At 38.0% G+C, this 21,876-nt stretch overlaps 1 protein-coding gene across 8 annotated transcripts in view; it reads left to right on the forward strand.

The window, feature by feature from the left end:
* The first annotated feature begins 359 nt into the window (after nucleotides 1-359).
* Nucleotides 360-21,876, forward strand: part of FANCC (FA complementation group C) — a 66,531-nt gene continuing 45,014 nt past the window's right edge. For 4 of the 8 annotated variants that reach the window (XR_005563667.1, XM_039381675.1, XM_039381682.1 and 1 more), the window contains exons 1-4: nucleotides 362-1,204; nucleotides 8,079-8,252; nucleotides 9,836-9,923; nucleotides 15,542-15,636. Coding sequence is in view for 7 of the 8 variants with exons in the window: in XM_039381675.1 (XP_039237609.1) it covers nucleotides 8,088-8,252; nucleotides 9,836-9,923; nucleotides 15,542-15,636 (348 nt within the window). In the remaining variant the exon portion in view is untranslated. Of the gene's footprint in view, nucleotides 1,205-5,974; nucleotides 6,093-8,078; nucleotides 8,253-9,835; nucleotides 9,924-15,541; nucleotides 15,637-21,876 lie in introns of all 8 variants that reach the window. The other 4 variants (XM_039381677.1, XM_039381678.1, XM_039381676.1 and 1 more) reach the window with 4 other exon arrangements.

Consider the following 21,876-nt stretch of genomic DNA (forward strand, 5'->3'; position numbering starts at 1 on the left):
GGTGTCGGGACGGGGCCGTGCCCTGGGGCGGCTCATCCGCGCCCCGCGGGGGCTGACGGCGAGCGGCCAGCCGGGCAGGGGTACCTTGGCCCCGAGGGGCGGCCCCGGCCCTCACTGCCCTCCCTGGCGCTGTGGGGTTGGCAGGGGAGGCGGCGGGGCCGGGCCGCGCTGCCCCCCGAGAGCTGCGCGCCGGCCGCGGCCGCCCCCGGGCCCCGCACCCCTGCCCGGGGCGCTCCGTGCCCCGCGCCCCGCTGCGCTGGGCCCCGTCCGGCCTGGCCGCCAGCTCCTCCGGGCATGGGGCATCCACCGCTTCTCTGGGCAGCCTGTGCCAGGGCCTCGCCACCCTCACTACAAAGTTCCTTCCTAACGTCTAACCTAAACCCAGTCGTTCTAAGTCATTGCCCTTTGTCTGTCACCACACACCCCTGTGAAAAGTCTGCTTCTGCCCTCTTGTATCACCCACATAGGTACTATCTCGTATTGAAGACATCTAGAAAGAGAGAGACTTCCACCTCTGTGCTGTCTGCATCTCACTATTCCCCTTCCTTCTAGGGTCTTTGGAAACAGAGCAATAATGCGTCATTTTGTGATACATCTTTGCAACCGTAATACATAGATACTTTCCTCAATGACTTATGAATACGGGGGCAGTAAAAAGTTTCCTGCTTTGTTTCTGATTCAGCAGACCTGACAACTTTTGTATTGTGCTGTCTGACACAGGCTGTGGTGGAGGAACTTCACTACAGCATGCTTTTAAAGAATACTGTCTGAAAATGTAGCTGGCCTTTTATTTAAACTAAAGACTAGGGAAGATAAGTGCCCTGTAAGTGCTGGGAGAATTTGATGTTTTCAGTTTCAGTTTTGGCTCACAAATGTGGGTAATTAAACTTACACTCCTCTCCAAAATTTTCCAAATCACCATTTCTTATGTGGAAGAATAACTAAAATAAGTAAAATGGGATAATGCTCTATATCAGTGAAGAATCCTCTAGGTAAAATTTCTGTGATGTAACAATCTAGTGATGACCCTTTGAACACTAGAAGAATCGTAAGAATCTGGAAATTATTTCTGTGTGCTTTATCTCTTTCTGTCATTTGTTTCCTCAGTGACTTCGGACAAATAATTTTCTGTTTGTGTCTCTGTTTCCTCATGCTTATGCAGAAATGCTTTTAACTCTGCAAAACTGAAGTATTTCAGTGAAAGGTATGTACTTCATTACCGAACTAAATATTAGAAGTTCTTAAAAAATGGGGAAAAATAATTTACTTCGTGTAAGAGGTACAACTCTACACTATGTGAATATCTCTGGATATAAATACCAGTACTTTACCTTTCAAATACTTGGGATAAAGAGTTTGGAACGTGTCTTCTTTTCCTATACTTGTATAAGCTGGGAGAATGCTTGAATTTAGCAGTTACATGGCTATTAAAGAAGCACTGGTGGAAATATGAAGACCTTTAGTGTTCATTCATAATTTAATTGAAGAAAGAAAGGCTAATCATTCTTCTCTGTATCTAAATAGATTGTGTCCCTGTTCCTGCTTGTCCTCCTGACCCCCGTAGCTTAGTTGGAATATGTTCTGGCTTTCTCCCTGCCTTCTTGTAGTTTTAGTTTGTACAAGTAGAATTGATTGCTGGTCCTCGATATACAAAGGAATACACGTTTTTCTTCTATATTACAGGTCATATATGACTCCTCTGAAGAGTGGATTAATGTTCTAACTTGCTGTGTACAGTTTAATGTATGTGCTTCTGCACATACATTTGGAAACGAGGGAATTACTGTATATTTTTAAGTGCAGAACTTATATTTCTAAAAAGGAAAAAAAAAGGTGCCAAGGATTAGTGTGTATGCAGCGTCCCCCTCAATGATAGCTCAAAGTATTGCAACTGGCACAAAAGAAATACTGTTTATTTCATGGTGAAACTTCGAATTAGCATCTAGCTAAGGTGTTTTTCTTCAGAGAAACTGAATTTTAGGGAAAGAAATTTCTCTGTATTCCACTCAAGCAATATACAAATATAGCACCCTCAGATCAGTGTTCTTCTGAAGTGTAAGAAAGCATTTCAGATGTGTGAAGTGGCAGTAAAAAAATCTCAAATAGTGGTTTTAAGCTGTAGGAGATGGTGTAACCACATTTAAAAGTTTAACTGAAAAAGCAGAATTTGTGTTTGGTACAAAAATTACTCATTGTCTAGGTAACTACATTCACTTTGCTTTGGCTTACGTGAAGCTGTGTGAGAGCATGATAATTGCCAGAACTGTGTAATGAAAACTGTATAGTACCAGTTCATGTCAGGTAAGCCACGAGGTACGAAGTGATGCATTAGGTGGCAGATTTGGTGTAGGAAAATGGGTACAAACAATAAACTTTAACAGCAGTTTTACAATTATTGCTAAAACATCTAACTTTTTGACTGTAGTGGCTTGGTAAGTTCCTGTGGGGATGAGCTTCTCAGTGTCATGAAAGTTTAATGTGAAATTTGGGCTCCTATGAGACTAGCAAAAATTTTTCCACTGATGTAAACAGAACCAGCATTTCATTCCTTTTCGTGTAACCTGCAAAAGAAGATCTCATTTATGAAGTGTTTAGACTACTGATTTCAGAGACTCATGGACAATCGATGTGTGATGTTACTGTAACTGTTAGTGAAGCTAAACTAGTGTTAGTGATGATAGGACTTTTTGCTAAGTGATGTAAAATATCTTACTTTTATTTTTATGTTGCCAGATACCAGAAACAGTTCTGCCTCCTGTAGTTTGGAGGTTGAATCAGACCTAATGCCTCTTTCCAGAGTTGCATTTATTTTTTGTTTGCATTCTTTTTAGGTGCAATTTCCCTTGTGTTATCTTTATTTCAGCTGTTGTCACAGAAGTCAGCTGAAAATGAGCTGAGTGACAAACTAAATCCAAGGATATTTTAGCATTAATTTTCACTAGAGCAATCTCCCAAAAAACTATTCCTCAAGCACAAGGAGAGATTGCCACTTTACAGTGACCTGAATGTTACCCAAATAATCTTGTAAGGTTTGCTATTCAGATTGTGCAGAACAAAATATGTAAACCTTACTGAGGAAATACGTTGAAAGGAGATGTACTTCACACCTCCCCTGCTCCAATTCTAGGAGATTATGAAGATGGGTACTTGTTTATGCTTCTGTTCACCATGCCCAGGATGTTAATTCTGGCTTCTGCTGTATTTTGTCATATATTGTTGTTACCTTTCTGTGGTAGATCACTGTACACTGCTCAGAGGTGAGCAATTCAGATATGGAAGAGCAAGCAAGGAGTTAAAGGGTGAGTGAGCAGCCCCCTGCTTCTTTCAAGTCGGACTTTTGTTTTGGAAGGCCATGTTGATCTGCTTAACATCGGTGTGCCCTGAGCAAATCTGGAACTGAAAAAAGTTTCCATTTTGCACATCCATCTGATTCCCTGTCTACTGGTATGGACAGCTTTATGTGGGCCTTGCTGGGTTTTGCTCTGGCTACTGCCGACATTGAAATTCTTCTCAATTAGGACATGTTATGTTTTGGTACTTTGCTGAATTACGTAGAACCTCCTGACAGAGATGTGAAGGTACCTTACCTTGTCTGTTTTCTCCTCTTAAAGTTAACTTAAAAAAACCACTTGTGGTGGTGCAGTCTTAGTAACTTCTTTGGTGTATTCCTTTCAAGAGTGGCTTCCAGTGGCTTGCAATGAGATTTTTAATGCAATTTGTGCCTAAAAATCCATTATGTGGGCTGGTACTTGCATATTTTGTATATGAAAATGATGGTTGATTGCCTTGTTGTCCTGTTAGGATTCATTATGGAAGGGTAACAAATAACATCTGTAAAATTCATTGATACCATTCCTGCTTTTGGTGTTCCTGTGGCAAAAGATAGGAGCTAGATGGATGTGCTGAGCTATTATTTCTGCTCTTCTCATTAGAAAAGGTTTTATTCTCAGCCTCTTGAAATGCGGTAAGTCAGAAGGAGGATCTGCTGCTGCCAGATAAGCCTGCCATTAGAACCAGAAAATTTTAGAATTATTTTTGTGTGGTTACTTTTTATCAAGTGAGGCTAATAAATAATATTTTTGGGGTCATGAAGCTTATAGCCTGATGAATAGGAATCACAGAATATTCTCAGTTGGAAGGGACCCTCAGGGATCATTGAGTCCATCTCCTGGGCCTGCACAGGGCCATCCCCAAGAGTCCTGAGAGCATTGTCCAGACACTTCCTGAGCTCTGTCATCCTTAGTGCTCTGACCACTTCCTGGGGAACCTGTTCCAGGAAACAACTACCCTGTGGAAGGGGATGGCTTTATTATGATTGAACTGTCCTTTTGCAGGAACAGGGAGGTGTAATGTTTTCAGAGCGTCCTAGAGAGGGACATGTGGTATGAATCCCAGCAAAGCTGGCTTCCTCGGGGCAGCAAGTCTTCTCTAGTCTGCAGAGCAACAGAAGGCAACTGGAAGCATCATTTTGCTGTTTGCAATGTTACCTGTACAAGAGGTTTAATACATACACTGCCCGCGAAAGTGGCGCTTTTAGGAACCTGCCACAGTCCCTTAAAGATGAAAATTGGGCTGTTTTTCCAGCGAGACCTGGTAACATAATTCAGAATAAAGCTCTGACAACTGTTAAGATACTAATTATCAGAGTAAATACAGGACATAAATAAAGAGGAGCAAAATAGAGGAGTTAATTACTTTCTCCAGGAGAATTGTTAGTCTAAACACTGAATGATAATGTCAGCCATCTCTGGTTGACAGCTATTTAGTTTGCCAGATTTTGCAGATTTCTTTTGGCAAAACTGTGTTTTTTGGTTTTATTTCCAGAGGAAGTTATATTTACATGCAGTTCGTTTCAGTTTGCTATTGCAAATGGAGCAGGTGCTTGTGATAATTATTTTTTCTGATTTTATTTTACTGTGCAATTAGTGTTGTGATGCAGAAAATGTTAATGCATATTAAATTACTCACATTCTTGATCAAGGATGAATTGAAGCACATACTAAATGCTAAACGAGTGCCAATGGCCTATAAAAATAATACAGCCATTCCTAGAAGTGTCGCTTTAATTTACTCTTCTGCTGATTTCAGGATAATTTTATAAGAATGTGAATTGATGGTATTCCAAAGAGATTATATTCAGTTCCTAAGAGTTGCTGTAAGGGATTCTGCTACCATTGAATTGACAAAAGTAGTTCTTGTCTAAAACTTTACAAAAGTGCACAACCTTACCTGCTCCCCCAAAAGAGAGTAGAAGTAAAGATTTTTACATGTGTCACTCTAAATGGTTTATTTCCCCTTTTTTTTCAAGTATACATACCACAATTTATTCCAAATATGCACTGCAAATTACCTGCTCTCTTAATCATAGGGATCACGTGTTCCTTATTGCTGATATATTAGAATTTTGAGCAGTTTCAGAAAATAGATTGCAGACAAAAATATATGTGTCCTTTAATCCGCTTTAGAAATGGACATAAAACTCCTCCATGTTTGCCCGTGAATATGTCCATGAATTGAGCATTGGACTGCAGCTAAAATTTCTAAACTCTATTTTAGAAACAGAACTGTGTTTCGCTTTCGTCAAGAAAATTATGTGAAAGAAACAAGTCCAGGAAACTGTCCTGGTTCAGAACCAGGATAGGTTCTGAACTCTTGAGTGTATAGTTGGAGGGTTTTTTGGTGCTTTTTCCTTTGCCAGTGCTTTCATACAAGACAAGTGTGGAAAATGCACTGCATTTTGGGTGGAGATTTTGAATAGCACTGAATGTAGAACTAGTTTGTTTCCTTCATGACCAGTGCACGTCTGTTGATGGGAGAGTACTTTGCTTGTATCCAAGACACTCTTAAGGGAATTAGCTATCAGAAACAATTAAAAGTGCACACTTGCAGTTAGCATTGTATGGAATAGATACACTTCTTACGTTTCCTTTCATTCATGGTTTGTGCTGATGTTCTCATTTTTGCCTTTTTTTAGTAGTAGTAGATAAAGAAGAATAATGTACAACTCAGTCTTTTTTATATGCCAATGGCTCTGGACAGGCTGAGGAATTAATAAGGAGTCTCACCAGACCAGCAATCCAGTTTATTTAGCTGTAAGTAAGAAGGGAGATAAAACACCTCTCTTACTGTGGAGCTGGGCTTTCAGGCTTCTGGAAAAAACCACGTTGTGATGGCTCTGCCATTCTGCATCCTGGAATAGTACTAATGGGTACTTAGTGTATCAGATTAACCTGCTTGCTTTGCTTACCTCAGATCCTCTGTTGATACACAATCAACTGGTGACTGGTCCCAAAATGCTTGAGTGTTTGTGGTTCCTCTTTTTTGTTTGTTTTGATTTTCCTTCTTTTCTCCTTTCCTAAAAGTTTTAGGAGCCGTTTTGTTAGGGGACTGGTTTTTCAGTTATTTGGGAGGATTAATCTTATCTGGGAAGATCAGATAGGCTCATTAATTTACTCACATGTGTAAGTTCAGTTGCTGGCTTTAATTTGTTCTAAAAGTCTTTCTTATGTCCCTGTGATAAGTGTGTTTGATGGCTGATTGCTGCTGTGATCTGTGTCCCTTCAGTCAGCTATGGGGATGAAGGCTCTCGTGGCCTGTTTTGGTACTCACAGAAGACCAGGAAGATCTTGGCTCTGCATAGATCCCTTAAGAACTCTGCTGACAGCAACAGTTGCACATAGAAATGGGAGTGTAATAAAGAACACAAAAGCGGTGGCTTTGCTTACTTGGCTTTGCACAAGTTTAGGGCAAATATGCATTGTACTCTAGCAATCCAACAGCTTTACCTCAGTTGTTTTTTTTGTTTTGCTGGACGGGATTCAAACTCAAATAATAGCTGTAATTCACTATGGGGTATTTATTTATGTATTACTTATAGAAATTAATCAAGTTTATTAATGATCTTCAGATTTTTATCTGGCTCAGGTTCCCATGCTGTACAGATGCTGTGGCTGTAAGGGCTAGCTGCATAAAGCAAGCTTGGTTTGCAGGGCTGCTGTGGAGGTTCTGGCTTATTTTTTTGGTTTGTAGCTTACAAAGATACACATTCACTGATTTCTGTGTCTGAATTTGTTTCCAGGTGGGCAACAATTCTTTTCTAAAAGTGCCACCACAGTCATGTTACTTGACAGTTGTCTTTACAGTTTTGACAGAAAGAACAATGATTGAATACTTCATTTGCCGTCGATTTGAGGAGCTCATTTGCTCTTTCAGCCTAGGAACTGTTTCTTTCAGAAGTCTTTAAAAGTTGTTGTAGTGCCTGCTGTGCTATTCTCTGTTCTTCTGTCAATGAAAAATATAATAATGAAGCAGAAAAAAAAATGGGCTGTTTTCTTTTTTGGTATCTTTTCCTGGAGCAGTTTGGTTAGATTTTAACATTCTGGCTTGGTGATAATGCTTATCTCTCAAAGAGCCATTTTTTACAGTGAAATGTGCCATTGGGTATAGATCATATATGATAAAACTTTTATTTATTATTGAGTTATATGTAAAGCTGCATATGGTTGTATTTTTTCTTTCTCCTTTGTGTGGTAGTACAAACAACAACAGAGCTGAAATATTTAATTTGTTTTCTTTAAGGAGAATACTCTTTTTGCACTTAAAGCTAATGATAAATTAGAAATATAGAAATCACAATGAGCAAAGGCCTTCTAATCCCTTTTCTTTTGATTGTGTCTTAATGCTTTAATTTATCTTGGAAGACATTTTCAGTTTTTCATCATGCATAGCATTCTAAACAAATGCACACTCACATTGTTCTAATATTTTCTGTGTGAGATATTGCTGATGACAAATTGAGATAAGAAAAGCCTAAGACACATCTGGGTGGTACATTCTGAGATAATTTATTGATTACTGTGTCCCCTTTTGCCATTTTGTCATAATGGGGTTATTAGTTTATCCTCTTTATACTACAGATAAAATTGCCAGCCTCGTGAGATGTGAGCACAGACACCCCCTACACCCACTTTCACTGTGAACACAAAACAAGTTAGCAGAAATCCTTCTTCATAGTTTCATTCTTGGTTTGAAGACAATGTTTATTGCTGCCTAATGTGGAGTTATAATCTCTTTCTCAGGATTGTGTAATGGCCCAGGACACTACAGTGCCCAAACTGAACTTTGAATATTGGTTGGATAAAGCTGTTGAATGGGGTCAAGCCACTACATTGGAATCCCAGAAAGATGTGTGCCTTCACTTGCCCCAGCTGCAGGAGTTTCTACATCAGCTTTATGAAACTTTAAAAGATGTGGTAAGTAACCTTAGAAGGAAGAGTAACCTGTTTTGAAGACACCCTGCAAAACAATCTGCACCATGTTTTGATAAAACCAGAAGCTACAAGTAGCAAAGAAGTTTGTGTTGTTGACCTAATGTACTGCTCGATCAGAGGGGCAAATTGGGGAAACAGTCACAGGTAATGCAAACAGGAGTGTGCTTCCTGTTTCCCTGATTTATTGGGAAAAGAGCTTTTTCTCCTTTATTGGTTGATGTCACGTGAGATTTCCCAGCCAGTGCTCTAGCCTCTTAACAAAACTCTTTAAATAAACAAGAATTTGATTCTGGTTGTCAGGTCATAAATTGGATGATTTAAAGGGCTTAACGTGTAAATCTGTAACTGATCCTTAAAACCTTCGAGGGTCTGGTGACACGTTAACCCCGGTGTTACGGCACACACAGTGAATTCTGGCAGCATGGGCAGACCACTGACATGTGCTGCTGCCTGTTCTGCTTAGTAGTTTAATTGTTGTCTGCACTCACTTGAGTGCTTTTTATAAAAGTAAATTTAGTTGTTTCTATGTTTAGTTGTTTCTGTATTTTTCTGAGCATGGCTTTTTCAGTGTATATGTTCAGTATAATTAGCTTTAGAAATACTGCATTATGGCATAAAGCTTGCTTCTTATGGAGGTACTCCTTTTTAAATATTCTTATCTGAAGACTTCAGAAAAGGGTTTGTTTCTGAACTGAATTTAAATTTTAAATAAAAGATTTTTGGGGAGTGATGTTTCTTCCTATATTTATGTATCTTTTTCTTAAGAGGGGAGAAAAAAAGAACATTGCTACTTCAAGTAATCTGAGGCTTGGCCTGAAATGGACCTTGTGAATATGGCCCCAGAAAGTCTGGGCCTAGCCCCAAACGTGAGACAAATGTAAGGAATTTATTGCAGTAGCAGGAGATGGTTATCATGTTATGCATGTTATCTCAGCACAGCACTATTTTTCAAAGCCTTCATTTCTTAGATAGTAAAGCTACAAAAATGGAAAAATAAGACTGATTACACAGGATTGTATATAGACTACACTGTTTATTACTTTTATAGTGAAACTGCTTTCTATTTGGTTAGAGGTTAAATGTCAGTTTGTTACTGGCTAGTCATTAAGTAAGTTAATTTAAAGAAAGCAAGCAGAAGTAACAGAAAGATACCTAGTTTTGTGCCGTAGTAGGTATTAATTTCTTCTGAAACCGTGAGACTGTATTAAAGCAGTGAGGATCAACAAAAATGTATGTTAATAGGGCTTTTCATACAATGGGATCTTGGTTACTGATACTGTTCTGGTTGCTGGATGTGAGGCAAATGAACTAATTTTCTACCATGATTAAGTATTAGGTAAGGAAATCGCTTATGTTAAGTTTTAACTTACTTGAATTATGACATTATAGCAAATTTCAGGAAGTTCTGCTTTTATTACAAACCTGCAGGTGTTTTGCTTCCAGACGATTTCACAGTAAAACCATTGGGATTGTAATTTATAACAATCTCTATCATTACCAGTTCTGCTAACCTACTTTTGACGTGCAGTATAATTACTATCTTTTTGCCTGTTTTTATGTTTTAGCAGGGTTCAGTTGCAGCAATCCAGCAGTTCCCTTTAATTGGACAGCTTTTAGGAAGGCTCTGTTGGAATCCTTTTGTTATAGGATATGGTAAGAACATCTAATGATATTCCTGTAGCAGTTCCATAAACTTAGTTCCAGAGAAATTAGCATAATACGACTTGTTATAGACTATAATTTTTTTCCATAAAACACAACATTCTTTTTTACTGAAGTAAAATTTTGAGATGAAAAGATTAGCCATGTTATTTAAAATATGTGGCTTTGAGAACTGTTAAGTTTGCTTTTGGATCTAATGACTTTCATGGATTAGTTACAGAATCTTGACTTGGGACCAGTAGGTTTTAAACCCAGTGAATGTTTAGGTGCATCATGATCTCCAGTCTTATTTCCTTGTTATATTGATTACATTTTGCTAGGATCTCAAAATGTATAAAATCTAATGCTTCAAATGACTTTCAACAGAAGTCTCTTCCAGTTACGTATCAGAATATTCCATTAGATATGCTAATATAGGAGATTTAACTTTTCTGCTACTTACATTTTTCAAATTAGTGTAAAGTTCTCCTAAGTTATGATTGAGTTTGTTTTTATTGAATTTATTCTGAACGTGTATTTTCCCTACCTCTCCATCCTCAACTAGTGAAAATGCACATAGAGTCAAAATTAAAACAGTTAAGTGGTGGCACAGGAAAAAAACAAAATGCTGTTACTGGTAGTGAACATGTGTGTGGGTGAGATTATAGAAGAGAAAATAAATTGGGCACAGGAAACCTGTTGAGAGGGAGCAGACACTCCTTGTGCTCCCTCACCAGCAGTTCTGTGCCTTTTCCAGGAATTGAGATGTTGATACTTTGATAAATCACTTGGGACCTCCTTTTGAGCAGAAACTAATTCTGAGCTTCTGTGTGAGGCCCTTAAAATAACCTTTAATCAGCCTGTTGCTCTTATTAAGAAAAAAAATTATCACGTTTTGTCTCTTCTGCTTTTTGCTTCCTTTTGGGGAAATCCAGGCAAGGCCAATGTTGTGTTCACCTAGAGGGGTTATTAAGTCAAGCACAGTGTATGTGCTGGTTTGGCTTTGCCTTCAGTCAGCTCCAAGCACAGGCAGAGGGAACTTGTCCACAAAACACACGGTGTGTGTAATGTCAGCACTTCTCCCCTGAAGGGAAAATTTGGGAGGAGACCATAGACAGAACACTGTCTATGGTCCACGGACCACTTTTGCAGACCAGCAAATGTGTGCTTTTTGAAAAGCCTTTTTGTACTTTATAGATGTATTTTTTGCAACGTAAAGGTTTCCCTTGTAATCATAGTTTCTGAGAATGTAACTGTTGATGTTTACAATTACACACATGCTTTTCTTCTAAATTTTCGTTTGGAATATACAGGTGTTTAGAACATCAAATTTTCTGAGCTGACAATATATTGTTTAATAGAAAGTACCTTCATCTATATTTTTCATCAAAGCTGAAAGCCATCTGTGTCTGCTTTTGGCTCCTTTTCGCAACAATCCCAGCAATATGTTCTTGGTTTCCTCTACTTCTTTGCTCTTTTTTTGTGTCCCTTCAGCATTTTCTGAAGCTGCAAAAGCACTTTTTCTGCAAGTTGATTGTTACCTCTGAAGTTTGCTTGAGAGTGGAGTTTTACTACAGGGTTTTTGGTTTTGTCTCAAAGTGGCAAGCAAGAATTCAGAGAACTTTACCTGCTAAAAGTGCAGTCCTTCACTTTCATGCTTAAAGATGAATCAAAGGGATTTTCTGACATCAGTAGACCTGAAGATGTCTGCTTACACATTCCCACCACTTCCTCTTCTTAGAGCCACCTGAGCACCCTTTGGACTGCTCCATTTTAGATTCAGCAGTTTTTCGTTTTGTTTGGCACTAGTTCTGAAGATATTCTTTAGGATAGTGCTGGCTGTAGCAGATGCTGACTCTCAAGTGGGTTTCATGTAATTTCTCATTTGGATAAGTAGCTCATTCAGGCATGTGTCTGAGGCCAGGCCACCCTCGCAGTAGAAGGAACTAATTTTGTTCAGTTCAGTCTTTCTACTCATAAATGGAGAAGGAAAAACCTTATACTTCTGTATCATGTCCAAACCACAATACCTATCACCTTAAATGGCTGTCTGTTGGTGCTGGAAGCTGCCATGGCTGACCACTGAGTGCAGGAAGCGTGGCCTCTGAGGGAAAATAATCTGCTCATAAACACTCCTGGGCAGGAGGTGACCACGTTGGCCCTATTTAGAATGCTAATGTGAGGGAAGCACGACTGCAGAAAATCTCATGGCTCTACTTGTGGTCCTAAACCACAAGGGATACGTGAGGAATTCAGTCTTGGTAAGGAATTCCCAATGTTTTTTTCTGTGGGCTGGGGGATTATCTTCTCAGTAGGACCCTCATGGTTTGGGTTTTGAGCCCAGACTAACACTGAAAATGCTGGGGGCTCTCTTGGGGGCTCTGTGTGTCAGTGTGTGTGTGTGTGAGTGTGCTTGTGGGCGCATTCATGTCCACAGGAAGCTCAGTTTTAGCTAATCAACATTTTCTGATATATTTCAATAAAATTTTACAACGAGCTCTAAAAATAATATTTCTGACTCTAAGATTAGAGTTTATTTCCTTCCATCTGGCCCCACTCATGACAGGGTTTTTATAAACTGCCTGTATCTCAGGATGACTGAGACTACAGTGTGTTGTGAGAAAAACATTCCCTTTTTTTCTTTTTTTCCCTTTTTTAAAAAAAATTTGTTCTGAGATTGGCAGGAAAGAAGTGCAGTCTGATTGATCATAAAGGTTTAGGCTTTTGGTTGATTGGTTGGTTTGGGATTTTTTAGTTCCTTTTTGTTTGTTTGTTTGTTTGGATTTTCTTGGGTTTGCTTGTTTTGTTTTGTTTTCTTTTGTTTGTTTTTTTTTTTACAAAAACAACTTCCAATCTGTCTTAAATTTCCTATAGAAAAGTTTTATTCCCTTAGTTGGAGATACATTACCTACCTATCTAGTAGATAGTTGGTAGCCTCTTTTGGGCTGTAATTTCCACCGCTGAGTTTTTAATTTTGTTTCTCTGGACATATTAGTTGGTTGGTTATTTGGATAGTCAGCATTCATTCATGCCATAATAAGATCAAGTGCCTTAATTTGTATCCTGATAATGGTTTTCAGTGCATATCATGATGATATGTTTTCCATGGAGATCACAGTTGCTAGAAAACAGGGAGGAAAAAATGCCCCAGTAAGTTTTCTGTGACTGTGTGTTTGGTCTTTGGATTTGATAATTTTTTGCAGTTGCTGTAATTATTTTGAGATATTAAAATAATTACATTATTCTTAATCTTCCCAGCTTTCCTCCACCATTCCAGAGCAGTTGTGAAAAGAAAGCAGTGAACCTGAGGGTGGCCCTCAGAGCGTGTCACTGGGTTCTTCAGCAAGAGGATTTTATGGGCTGTTTTCCTGCTTCTCACAGATCTGTGGGAGGCTGCCTGTTTTGGTCAAAAAGTAATTTTGACTGGGAAAGTTTGAAGCTGTTCCAGTTCCTTATTTTTTGGAAGCTGTTGGCATAGCTATGACACCAGTGTAACTCAGTCTCACCTGGGTTGAGGTTTGAATTTATCTGGGTGAATCTGTGCATCTTCATGCTGGCAAGGTGTGCCAGCTTTGTTTATCTAAGGTTTGTTTTCATCATTTTTGTTTTTGTCATACTGATTTACAGTTCTGACAGGCAACAGTACATGCAATTTACTTTATAGTATGTAACAAGTCATCATGTGTAGCAAAAAATCTTCCCATCCAGAAGTCTGTTCAAGCAGTTATATGCATTTTCTTCACCTCTTTTCTTTATTTTTTCTAAGTCAAAAAAGCCCTATAACTTAAATAAAATGACTGATTGGCATACTATAGACATACAGTATAAACCAGGTGAGTCAAAAGAAGGAATACTTGAACTGTGTGTATGCTGTTGGAGATAGGAGATTTGAACTTCATTTCTTTTTCCATGTCTCTTTCTGTGTAATTCATGTAATTGAAAATTATCTCAATAGCCAGACTTTATAATCAGGCCATATTTTAGTACCAGTAATTAATAATGTTTAAAATCTTCATTTTCCAAGAAGCAACTGGCTATCATTTAGCTGTTTAAACAAATAAACCACTCTTTGCTTATTTTTCCTCCCTTATAATGTCATAATAGAGTTTAGGTGAAATGTTTTTGAAGGAGATAAAGTTGCCTATTAGTGCTGATGTCTGAATGCTATTGGAATATGGTTGCAATCAAAGTATAAGGATACTTTGAATTTGTGCTGAGCCGCATGCAATATATGTCCTTTAACTTCAGTCTTACACAACCTAGGAAATTATTAGCCTTGTAAAAATCCTTATTAAAAAAACCCCTCAAACACATAATGTCAGAATACCCCAAATTGTAGTTGGTTAAAAGTGTATGTTCGGGAAACCATTTCTATTGCAGAGATGTTAGTCAGTGGGAGGTCAGTAATGGCCTACAGGCTTGTTGGACATTTATTGAGGAATACTGGTTTAAATCAATGTTAACATCTCTGGTCACCTGGTGAAAATACAGGCATTACTTAATGGAGCTTTTATTTTTTCCTCAGGCTTTCCCAACAAAGCACTTCTAAATAATACTGTTTATTACATCCTGGATAACAAATACACAGAAAACGAAAGAAAGCATTCCTTGGGCTTGATAATCAAACTGTCTCAATATAGTTTCTAAACCTCATGTGGTATCACTTGTTTGTATTTTTTTTAACAATCATAGTGTTGCTTACTGAGTATTATATCAGAGCTACAATACTACATCCAGTTTTCAGAATTTTCATTTCAATCATGTAGTTCCATTCTGGGATTAAATTCACTGTAGAAACTCCTAGTATCTGCCAAAGAATATTAGAAAAAACCTACCAAAGCCTATTGAAAACAAAGTTGTGGGAAATAATCGTGAGTGAAATGGCTCTTACCTGCTTACTCCAGATAATCAGCTCCTCTGTAATAAAGTCTGTGCATCTGAGCACTGACAGTATTGCTCATTATGGTAGATTCTTAAAGAAGAGAACTCATTTCCAACAGTGGGTTAGAATTAAGTAAAACCCAATCTGAACAGAAAATCATAATAGGACTTTTTTCCCATCAGCATTCACCTACTCTGCTGTCTGCAGAAATGTAGTTTTCCTGAGACATGGAGATTCTCAATATATTTTTACAGAGAACTTGGTATTTTACATTCTAGCTGTGAATGATTTCATACTTCACAAACCTTAGTTTTCCGTAAGTGAGCATACTTTAGATGTGCAAGCTTTGGACACAATGTAATAACTATTTTACTACTGTCGATTATTGTTTATTAATAATGATATTAGATACTGAATTGAAAGTTCCTTGATAGCCTCAGGTATTATTTATGTAAATGAGTTACTAGGTCCTGCAAGTTTCTAAGACCATCTAATTATTGTATAGCTTTTGAACCCTTTGATACCTTTTAAACTGCTATTGAAGGAAATGGTTACACAAGGTGTACAAATGAATAACGTTAAATGTGTGGCATGCATCTGGTAGAAGAGGAGCAGTATGAGCTGAGGCTGATATTTAGGGCTTTAGTTCTGTGGATGAATAGGGATTGTTGTGTGTAATTCTGTCTGTGTTTTGTTTGGGTTTTTCTTTTCCCTCTAAATCTATCTTTATTTGCTTTTTTCCCTGCAGATGAAAGCCAGAAGGCTCTGATGTGGTGCTTGTGTTGTCTGTACAGCAGCGAGCCACAGAACCCTGTGGAGGTGAAGGCCAACAGCTGGATCTGTGTGAGTGAATCCTTCTCAGAACTGCTTTGGATTAAACTGATCATTTAAAGGTGCTGCATCTCTAGACACACTGTCAGTCTGTCAGTTCAGAAACTGCTTCAGACACAACTTGCATACGTACTGTGTTAAAGTCTATATCAGTCTAATTATGACATAGTCACTGTTAGTTTGTCATTTTAAATCTTAAAAGAGGTGGCATTTTACAGTGAGTAGTTTTGATGGCTCATAACAGTAGTTTCATCAAGTCTGGAACCTGGGAATAGTAAGTAGCAATCACAAATCAGGAGGGAAGCAAGCATTGCTATTAAAAATAAGAACCTTTCAATTAGGATAAAATAAATAACTGGAGAAATGCCATAGTTTGTTTTGAAAGCAGCTTATATTTACTCTGTAATTTTATTCTTTTTTGCTTTTGTTTAATCTCCTGCCTGTGAAGAATTTAATTGTATCCAAACTTCTTTCAAAGGCAGACAAAGGGGAGGGGCAGTGCTTGTGTGTGGATTTATATTTAGTGACTTAAGAAATAATGAATCCTTAACTGTAATCCCAAATTTAGGGTTTTGCATGCCACATCTGTTCATATTTTATATATTTCCACACTGACTTAGCAAAGCACATCAGCATGTAAATAACTCACACCACATTGATGCTTAACACTTTACATTGCTGAATAGCAATTTGGGGGTGCAGTGCTGTTGCTTTTGTGTCCTTGCATTTTCAATGGATCCATATAAAAATGTGGTATAAAATACAAATGGAATTGTTAATATATTTTTTTATATCTTATAGTCCTCATAACTAGTGAGACTAGCAGCCTGAACATTATTTATGTACTGGTCTGCTAAAGCTGAAGATACTTCTAGACTTCTCTAAATAGCTAAGTTCTTACTTACTAGTTTATTTTGTGTGTCAGTTTATCTAGGTGTGCATGTAATACTAAGATGTACAAATGACAATAAAATAATTGATGATGATGGTGATGCAGATTTTCTGTTAGTAACTAGCTATATTTAGCCATGTAATATTGTTGATTATATGCAATAGACTGAGAAATAAGTTCTCACAGTCTTTTAGATGCTGTTGGTGCCTGTGTATACCCATTTGGTGGGTTGTACCATGCCATGAAATTCTGAACAATCTAATACTAAGTAAAATCTCCCTTATTTCCTTCCTGTCTTAATCATTTTTCAGGAGGCTTTTACTGAGGTTAATATACTTGGAATTCAGAGTGTGGCAATGCTTGAATGCCAAAGTAAAGTGATTCAAAAAAAAATTCTGCCTTTTCTGATGTAATTTTGCTGGTTGGTTATAGTCTTCATAATGAAATAGGAACTGCATGCACAACAGCATGCAGTTAGTTATCAGACAGAGCAAAATTTGTCTTTTTTTTTTTCTTTTTTGCATTAATGATGTTAAGTGGTGAGGGAGAGTTGTACCCAGACAGTCTGTTTCTAGGAGGGAAAAAACTACTTGTTTTAATCTAGATCAGTTGACTCATTTGATTAATGTAACTAAACTAGTGGTTTTGCTGATATAAGAAAAATTAATCAGGTAAGCAGTAACAAACAGTTGGGGATAAATGGAGGTGGGGCTGCTGCTTTTGTCAGCACTGCCACTCGAAGCTGTCTTGCATTGAAACAAACATGTTGAGCATTTGATTCAAGCCTTACTGGAATCTGCAGAATTTTTTCCACCCTGTCTGGGTGTCTGAATCAACTGTAATAGCCACTGTGACTCAGTGGGTGAAGAGTTGGCCTAAAAGTTAGGAAAAATTGCACGGAGGAGTGGAAAGCACAGACATGGCTTACTGTCATTCAGCTCTTCCCTTGTTGCCTCAAGTGGATGTAGCACAGCATGAGAATACAGCAGTTGAGATTAAAAGAAAAGATAATATTGTTTTCTATAGTGATTAGAATTTCTTCTCGGTTTCTTACTGCTCAGTGGGCATGATCACAAAGCTTTTTGGAGAAAGTGGTGTTATTTCCCTTACATACATCACTGTAATTCTATTCACCAGCAATTGTGATATAGGGACTATCACGCTTATTTTTATAGAAGAACCTAAGTTAAGTATTTTGCTACTCTTGAAGGTTTGCTTTTACCATATGTGATGATGATTTATGTTTAAAAAACAAAATACATACACAGTAAGTCCATTCACCCACCTAATGTGCACTTAACATTTTTTCCTCCTGAACTGCTTTATTTTCCTTGTTGTGTCTCAGAAGATTGTCACAGAAAGGGATCTAGACACATTTGCTATGCAAGCCATAATTTGAAATTAGCATCAACTGTTTTAATATGGATGACCAGTCTGATTGGAAAATTATTTGGTCAAGCTAACGTTGAATCTCTTCTTTCCTTTGCTGTCACAGCTATGTGTGTTGAGCGTGAAATTCCACCTTGCTTTTTGTCGTGGCAAGCATGAGTTCCCGAACAGTATTTTGGGGCCTTTGAGTGCATCTTTGACTAAGGTCACTCATAGGAAGGTTGATCTCAAGTCTTTTGGTTTTAGCTACTAAATTGCTTTTTCAAAGTTGCAAGACACATGTTTAATGCCAGGTTACTTTTTAACTTTCTTGCCATTGTCATAGAAAAACTGTGTTGTTTTTAGTGACAAGAAGGGCAGCTACCCAATTGAACTGCATTATTGTTACATTTCAGAAACCAAGATTGTGCACATCCTTTAGTCCTTTAAAAGAATAAAATGTGAATAAAATAAATTACTTGAAATTGTGCAGCGTAGACTGCAGTTGTTTTAGGACTAGGTGCTGTTTAAAATGGTAGATGTTTTTTGTTTTGTTTATGATTCTGAACTTTAGTGTTGGGATCCAGGTTCCCTAGGTCTGTTATGAAGTCAAACACAGCATAGGGAGTTAAGATATGTGCTGTCACAGACCTCTCCCTGATGAGAACAACGATGACCTGGTGAAACTGGTCTTTAAGAAGGTTACTTCATTCTCCAGCAGGCCTTCTCTGAGCAGAGATTTTCGGAGCTGTGAAGTGAGTGTGGTTCTGAGATGGACTTCTGTCTGGTGGGGCGAGAACAGCTTCCTCTCACTCTTGCAATCACCATGCAGCAACTAGAGAGCTTTTCTGAAGCAGGTTTCACTTTTATGAACTTGGTCACACCTTTTCCTCTGCTCTCAGCTTATAAACCGTGTTTATGAATTGCTTTTGGCTTGGAAATTCGTTCCCAATACCACGCTTATTGTATTGTTTTGGAAGACCATACATGCTTGTGAGAATGCTACAGTCCATCTCTTTTCAAATGGAGTAAAACAGAAACAGTAAATATCCCTCTTTTAAAACATTCTCTTTTTTTTTCTTTTTTTTTTTTAATGTGGGATTCATTTTTTCAGTGTTTTACTCTCCCTCAAAGGAATACAAATGAATAAGACGGTGTATACATAATAGCTTAAACATAGGGGTGGAAAGCCTATAAGGCTTGGCCTGTGTTTTCAGAGGTGTTTTTTTAGCTTGACCAAATTTTCCTTTCTGAAAATGTGTAGTTCTTTTGTGAATCTGTGCCCTGTGCATGGCCATGTTATATTAATAGGTGTTCTTTGTAAGAGTAATTTTTAATGGCACTGGAATTATGAAAATTATTTTTGTTCTATTTTATAAAAGTACCTAATGCAACTTGCGTGTTTTGTCGTTCATTAGATTTTATACATGTTTTCTCTTTCCAGTGTATTATGGGTAATTTTTGAACCAAGCATGGTGTAATGCCAAATCCATGTAAAAATTTTGATTCAGAGGGTTTTAATTTTATTGCGACAGTAAGTTTCTAGTTCCTCAACGGAACTGGAGGATCTGCCTTTTTTTTTATTATCAACTTAATACTAGAATTTTAATTGTGTTGGTTCAGTTAATGAAGAACTGACCTTTCACCTCTACTTCTCAGTCTGTGCCAGAATTTTCAGCAAAAATGGGTTTTTTCAGGACTTTTGTTTTCTATGTTGCAATATATCCAAGACTGTAATGAATAAACATTGAAAAGGTGGTCTCTTATTTATGGTTCAAAATGGAAATGTTTGTGATTTACTTCTTGGGACAGATATACCTGCATTGAAATGCTGGTTACCTCTCCCTATAAACTTGCACTTGTGTGTGTTTTTTCATTTCTCTTTGGATGTCAAGGACTTCTTGGCTTGTACCTTGGATCATCCAGCTGTCTGATCAGGTGTTTCAATATTTGTAATTCTTAACAGTTTAATTCATTGACATATGTTTTGGTTAGACAACAGTACTCAGGAATAGAAAAAGAACAACACTTTAAAAACAGGAGTTCAGCAAAATTAAATTTCTTAAAATTTTAGGATTTTAATGAACTTACGCTTTGTCTGTCAGGAATGAATTGCTCATTGATTTGCTGGGACTTTCTGAGGTTATTTAGTTATTTCTGAGTAAGTCTCATACAAATTGAAAAAGAATTATTAAAAGAAAGAAGTTAGACAGTAGACACTGATGGATCTACAAGCAAGTTGTGGAGAATAGCTGAGAAAAAACCTGTAAAGTCAAATTAAGAAGAGGCCAAGGAGTCTGAAACCTATGACTGTGTGCTTGTTTTCATGTATTTTGGCTTTTATTTGGAATTAATTACCCAAGCATTTCCAATATTTCTGTCGTGGAGGCTTTACAGTGAATCATGAAGGAACTGAGGGTGCACCCTGACTTCTATATAGTCTAAATCTACCCCCTTTTAGTTAAAAACCATTAATCCTTGTCCTGTTGCAACAGACCCTGCTAAGAAGTCTCCATCTTTCTTATAAGCCACCTTTAAGTATTGGTAGGCTGCAATAAGGTCTTAAGACCTTACAATAAGACAACTGTATTTTCTTCAGTGTCTGTTTTATGGTTAGAAGCCTGTTTTGGAGGATATATGGCTTATATGAATTTGTTAAAATATGGTATACTGAGCATGTGAGGCAAAGTTTGAAACTGGGCACAGTTTTTCATAGTACATAGTGATGACAACCTTTTTGCCTATTATGATAGCTATTTGCTAACCCAGTAAATATACACAGTGGTGTATATTCTTACTTACCAGTATGTGGCATTCTTCATATTACATACAGGTACCCATATATTCATTTTATATTAATATATACACAGTTTTCCATTTCACAGCATTCTAATATATATTCCTCTAAGGAAAGATGAACTTTTTAATAGTAGTCTTGAGATTAGGAGCCAGTTTCCCTTCTGTCCGTGTTGTGTGGCACTGGTTTTTTTTTTTCATTCTTAGTTGTCTAATGATGCTCACACTAGTGAGAATTCTGTTTTAAGATTCCTGAAATTTTTGGCAAGAGTTCAGAATCCTCACTGATAGGAAAATTAATTTCACTGTCTTCTATACTGTATGCACAGTGCATTCAGTTGAACTGAGTTTTGTCTTTTCTTGCCCATAGTTGTTCTAGGAATTTGGAAGAATTCTACCTGTGTTTTCCCTTGTTTTGATAATGACTAATTCTTCATATTTATGAGTTTTTTAATTCTTAGGGGCTTTGTGTCTCAGGATCTGTTACATCAAAAAGTGTATGAGAACAGTTAAGTAAGCCTTGGTTCTGAAGTGCTTAGAATGAAAAACTCATCCAAATAGATTTAGAAAAAAGCAAAAAGAAACAATTATTCCTTTCCTCCAGCCTTCTTCCTCTCTAACTGTTAGAAAATTACAAGTAGTATTCTGAACAGGTTTTTTTGTATTTCCTGTCCTTTGTTTTTCCTTATGACATGGTTTCATGATAACCCATTTATCTATCATCATGCTTTGGCTTTTTTAAGGACAAAGTAATCTGTCTATTCCGAATGTTTGTAGTATGTCTCCTGTATTACTTGTTTTGCTGCTCCGATGCTTTAATTTATTCTGTCACCATTTTCACTGCTGCTAGTTTCGCGAGTTTATTTGCTGTAGGCACGAGATTCTCCCCACGATGTCGGGTACAACAAATGATGCATTGTTTTGTGGCCGGTGCTTTGTTAGGAGCCAGCCTTTCTCCGTGCATGGGCGCGGTGGGAGCGGTGGGAGCGGTGCCGCCCGGGGACGGGAGGTGGCGGTCGCTGCCCTGCGGGATCGCTGCCCTGCGGGATCGCTGCCCTGCGGGATCGCTGCCCTGCGGGATGGGGGTCGCCGTGTCCGCAGGATCCTGCACCGCTCCCACCCTCTGCCTCCAGAGCAGGAATCAAACTGATGGCAGTAACACTGCGACCTTTTCCAGGTTCCATAGGGATGCGTTT

The sequence above is a fragment of the Pipra filicauda genome, unplaced genomic scaffold (assembly GCF_003945595.2).
Source record: "Pipra filicauda isolate LSUMZ 115617 unplaced genomic scaffold, ASM394559v2 scaffold236_size1216567_pilon, whole genome shotgun sequence".
In the NCBI taxonomy this organism is placed as follows: domain Eukaryota; kingdom Metazoa; phylum Chordata; class Aves; order Passeriformes; family Pipridae; genus Pipra; species Pipra filicauda.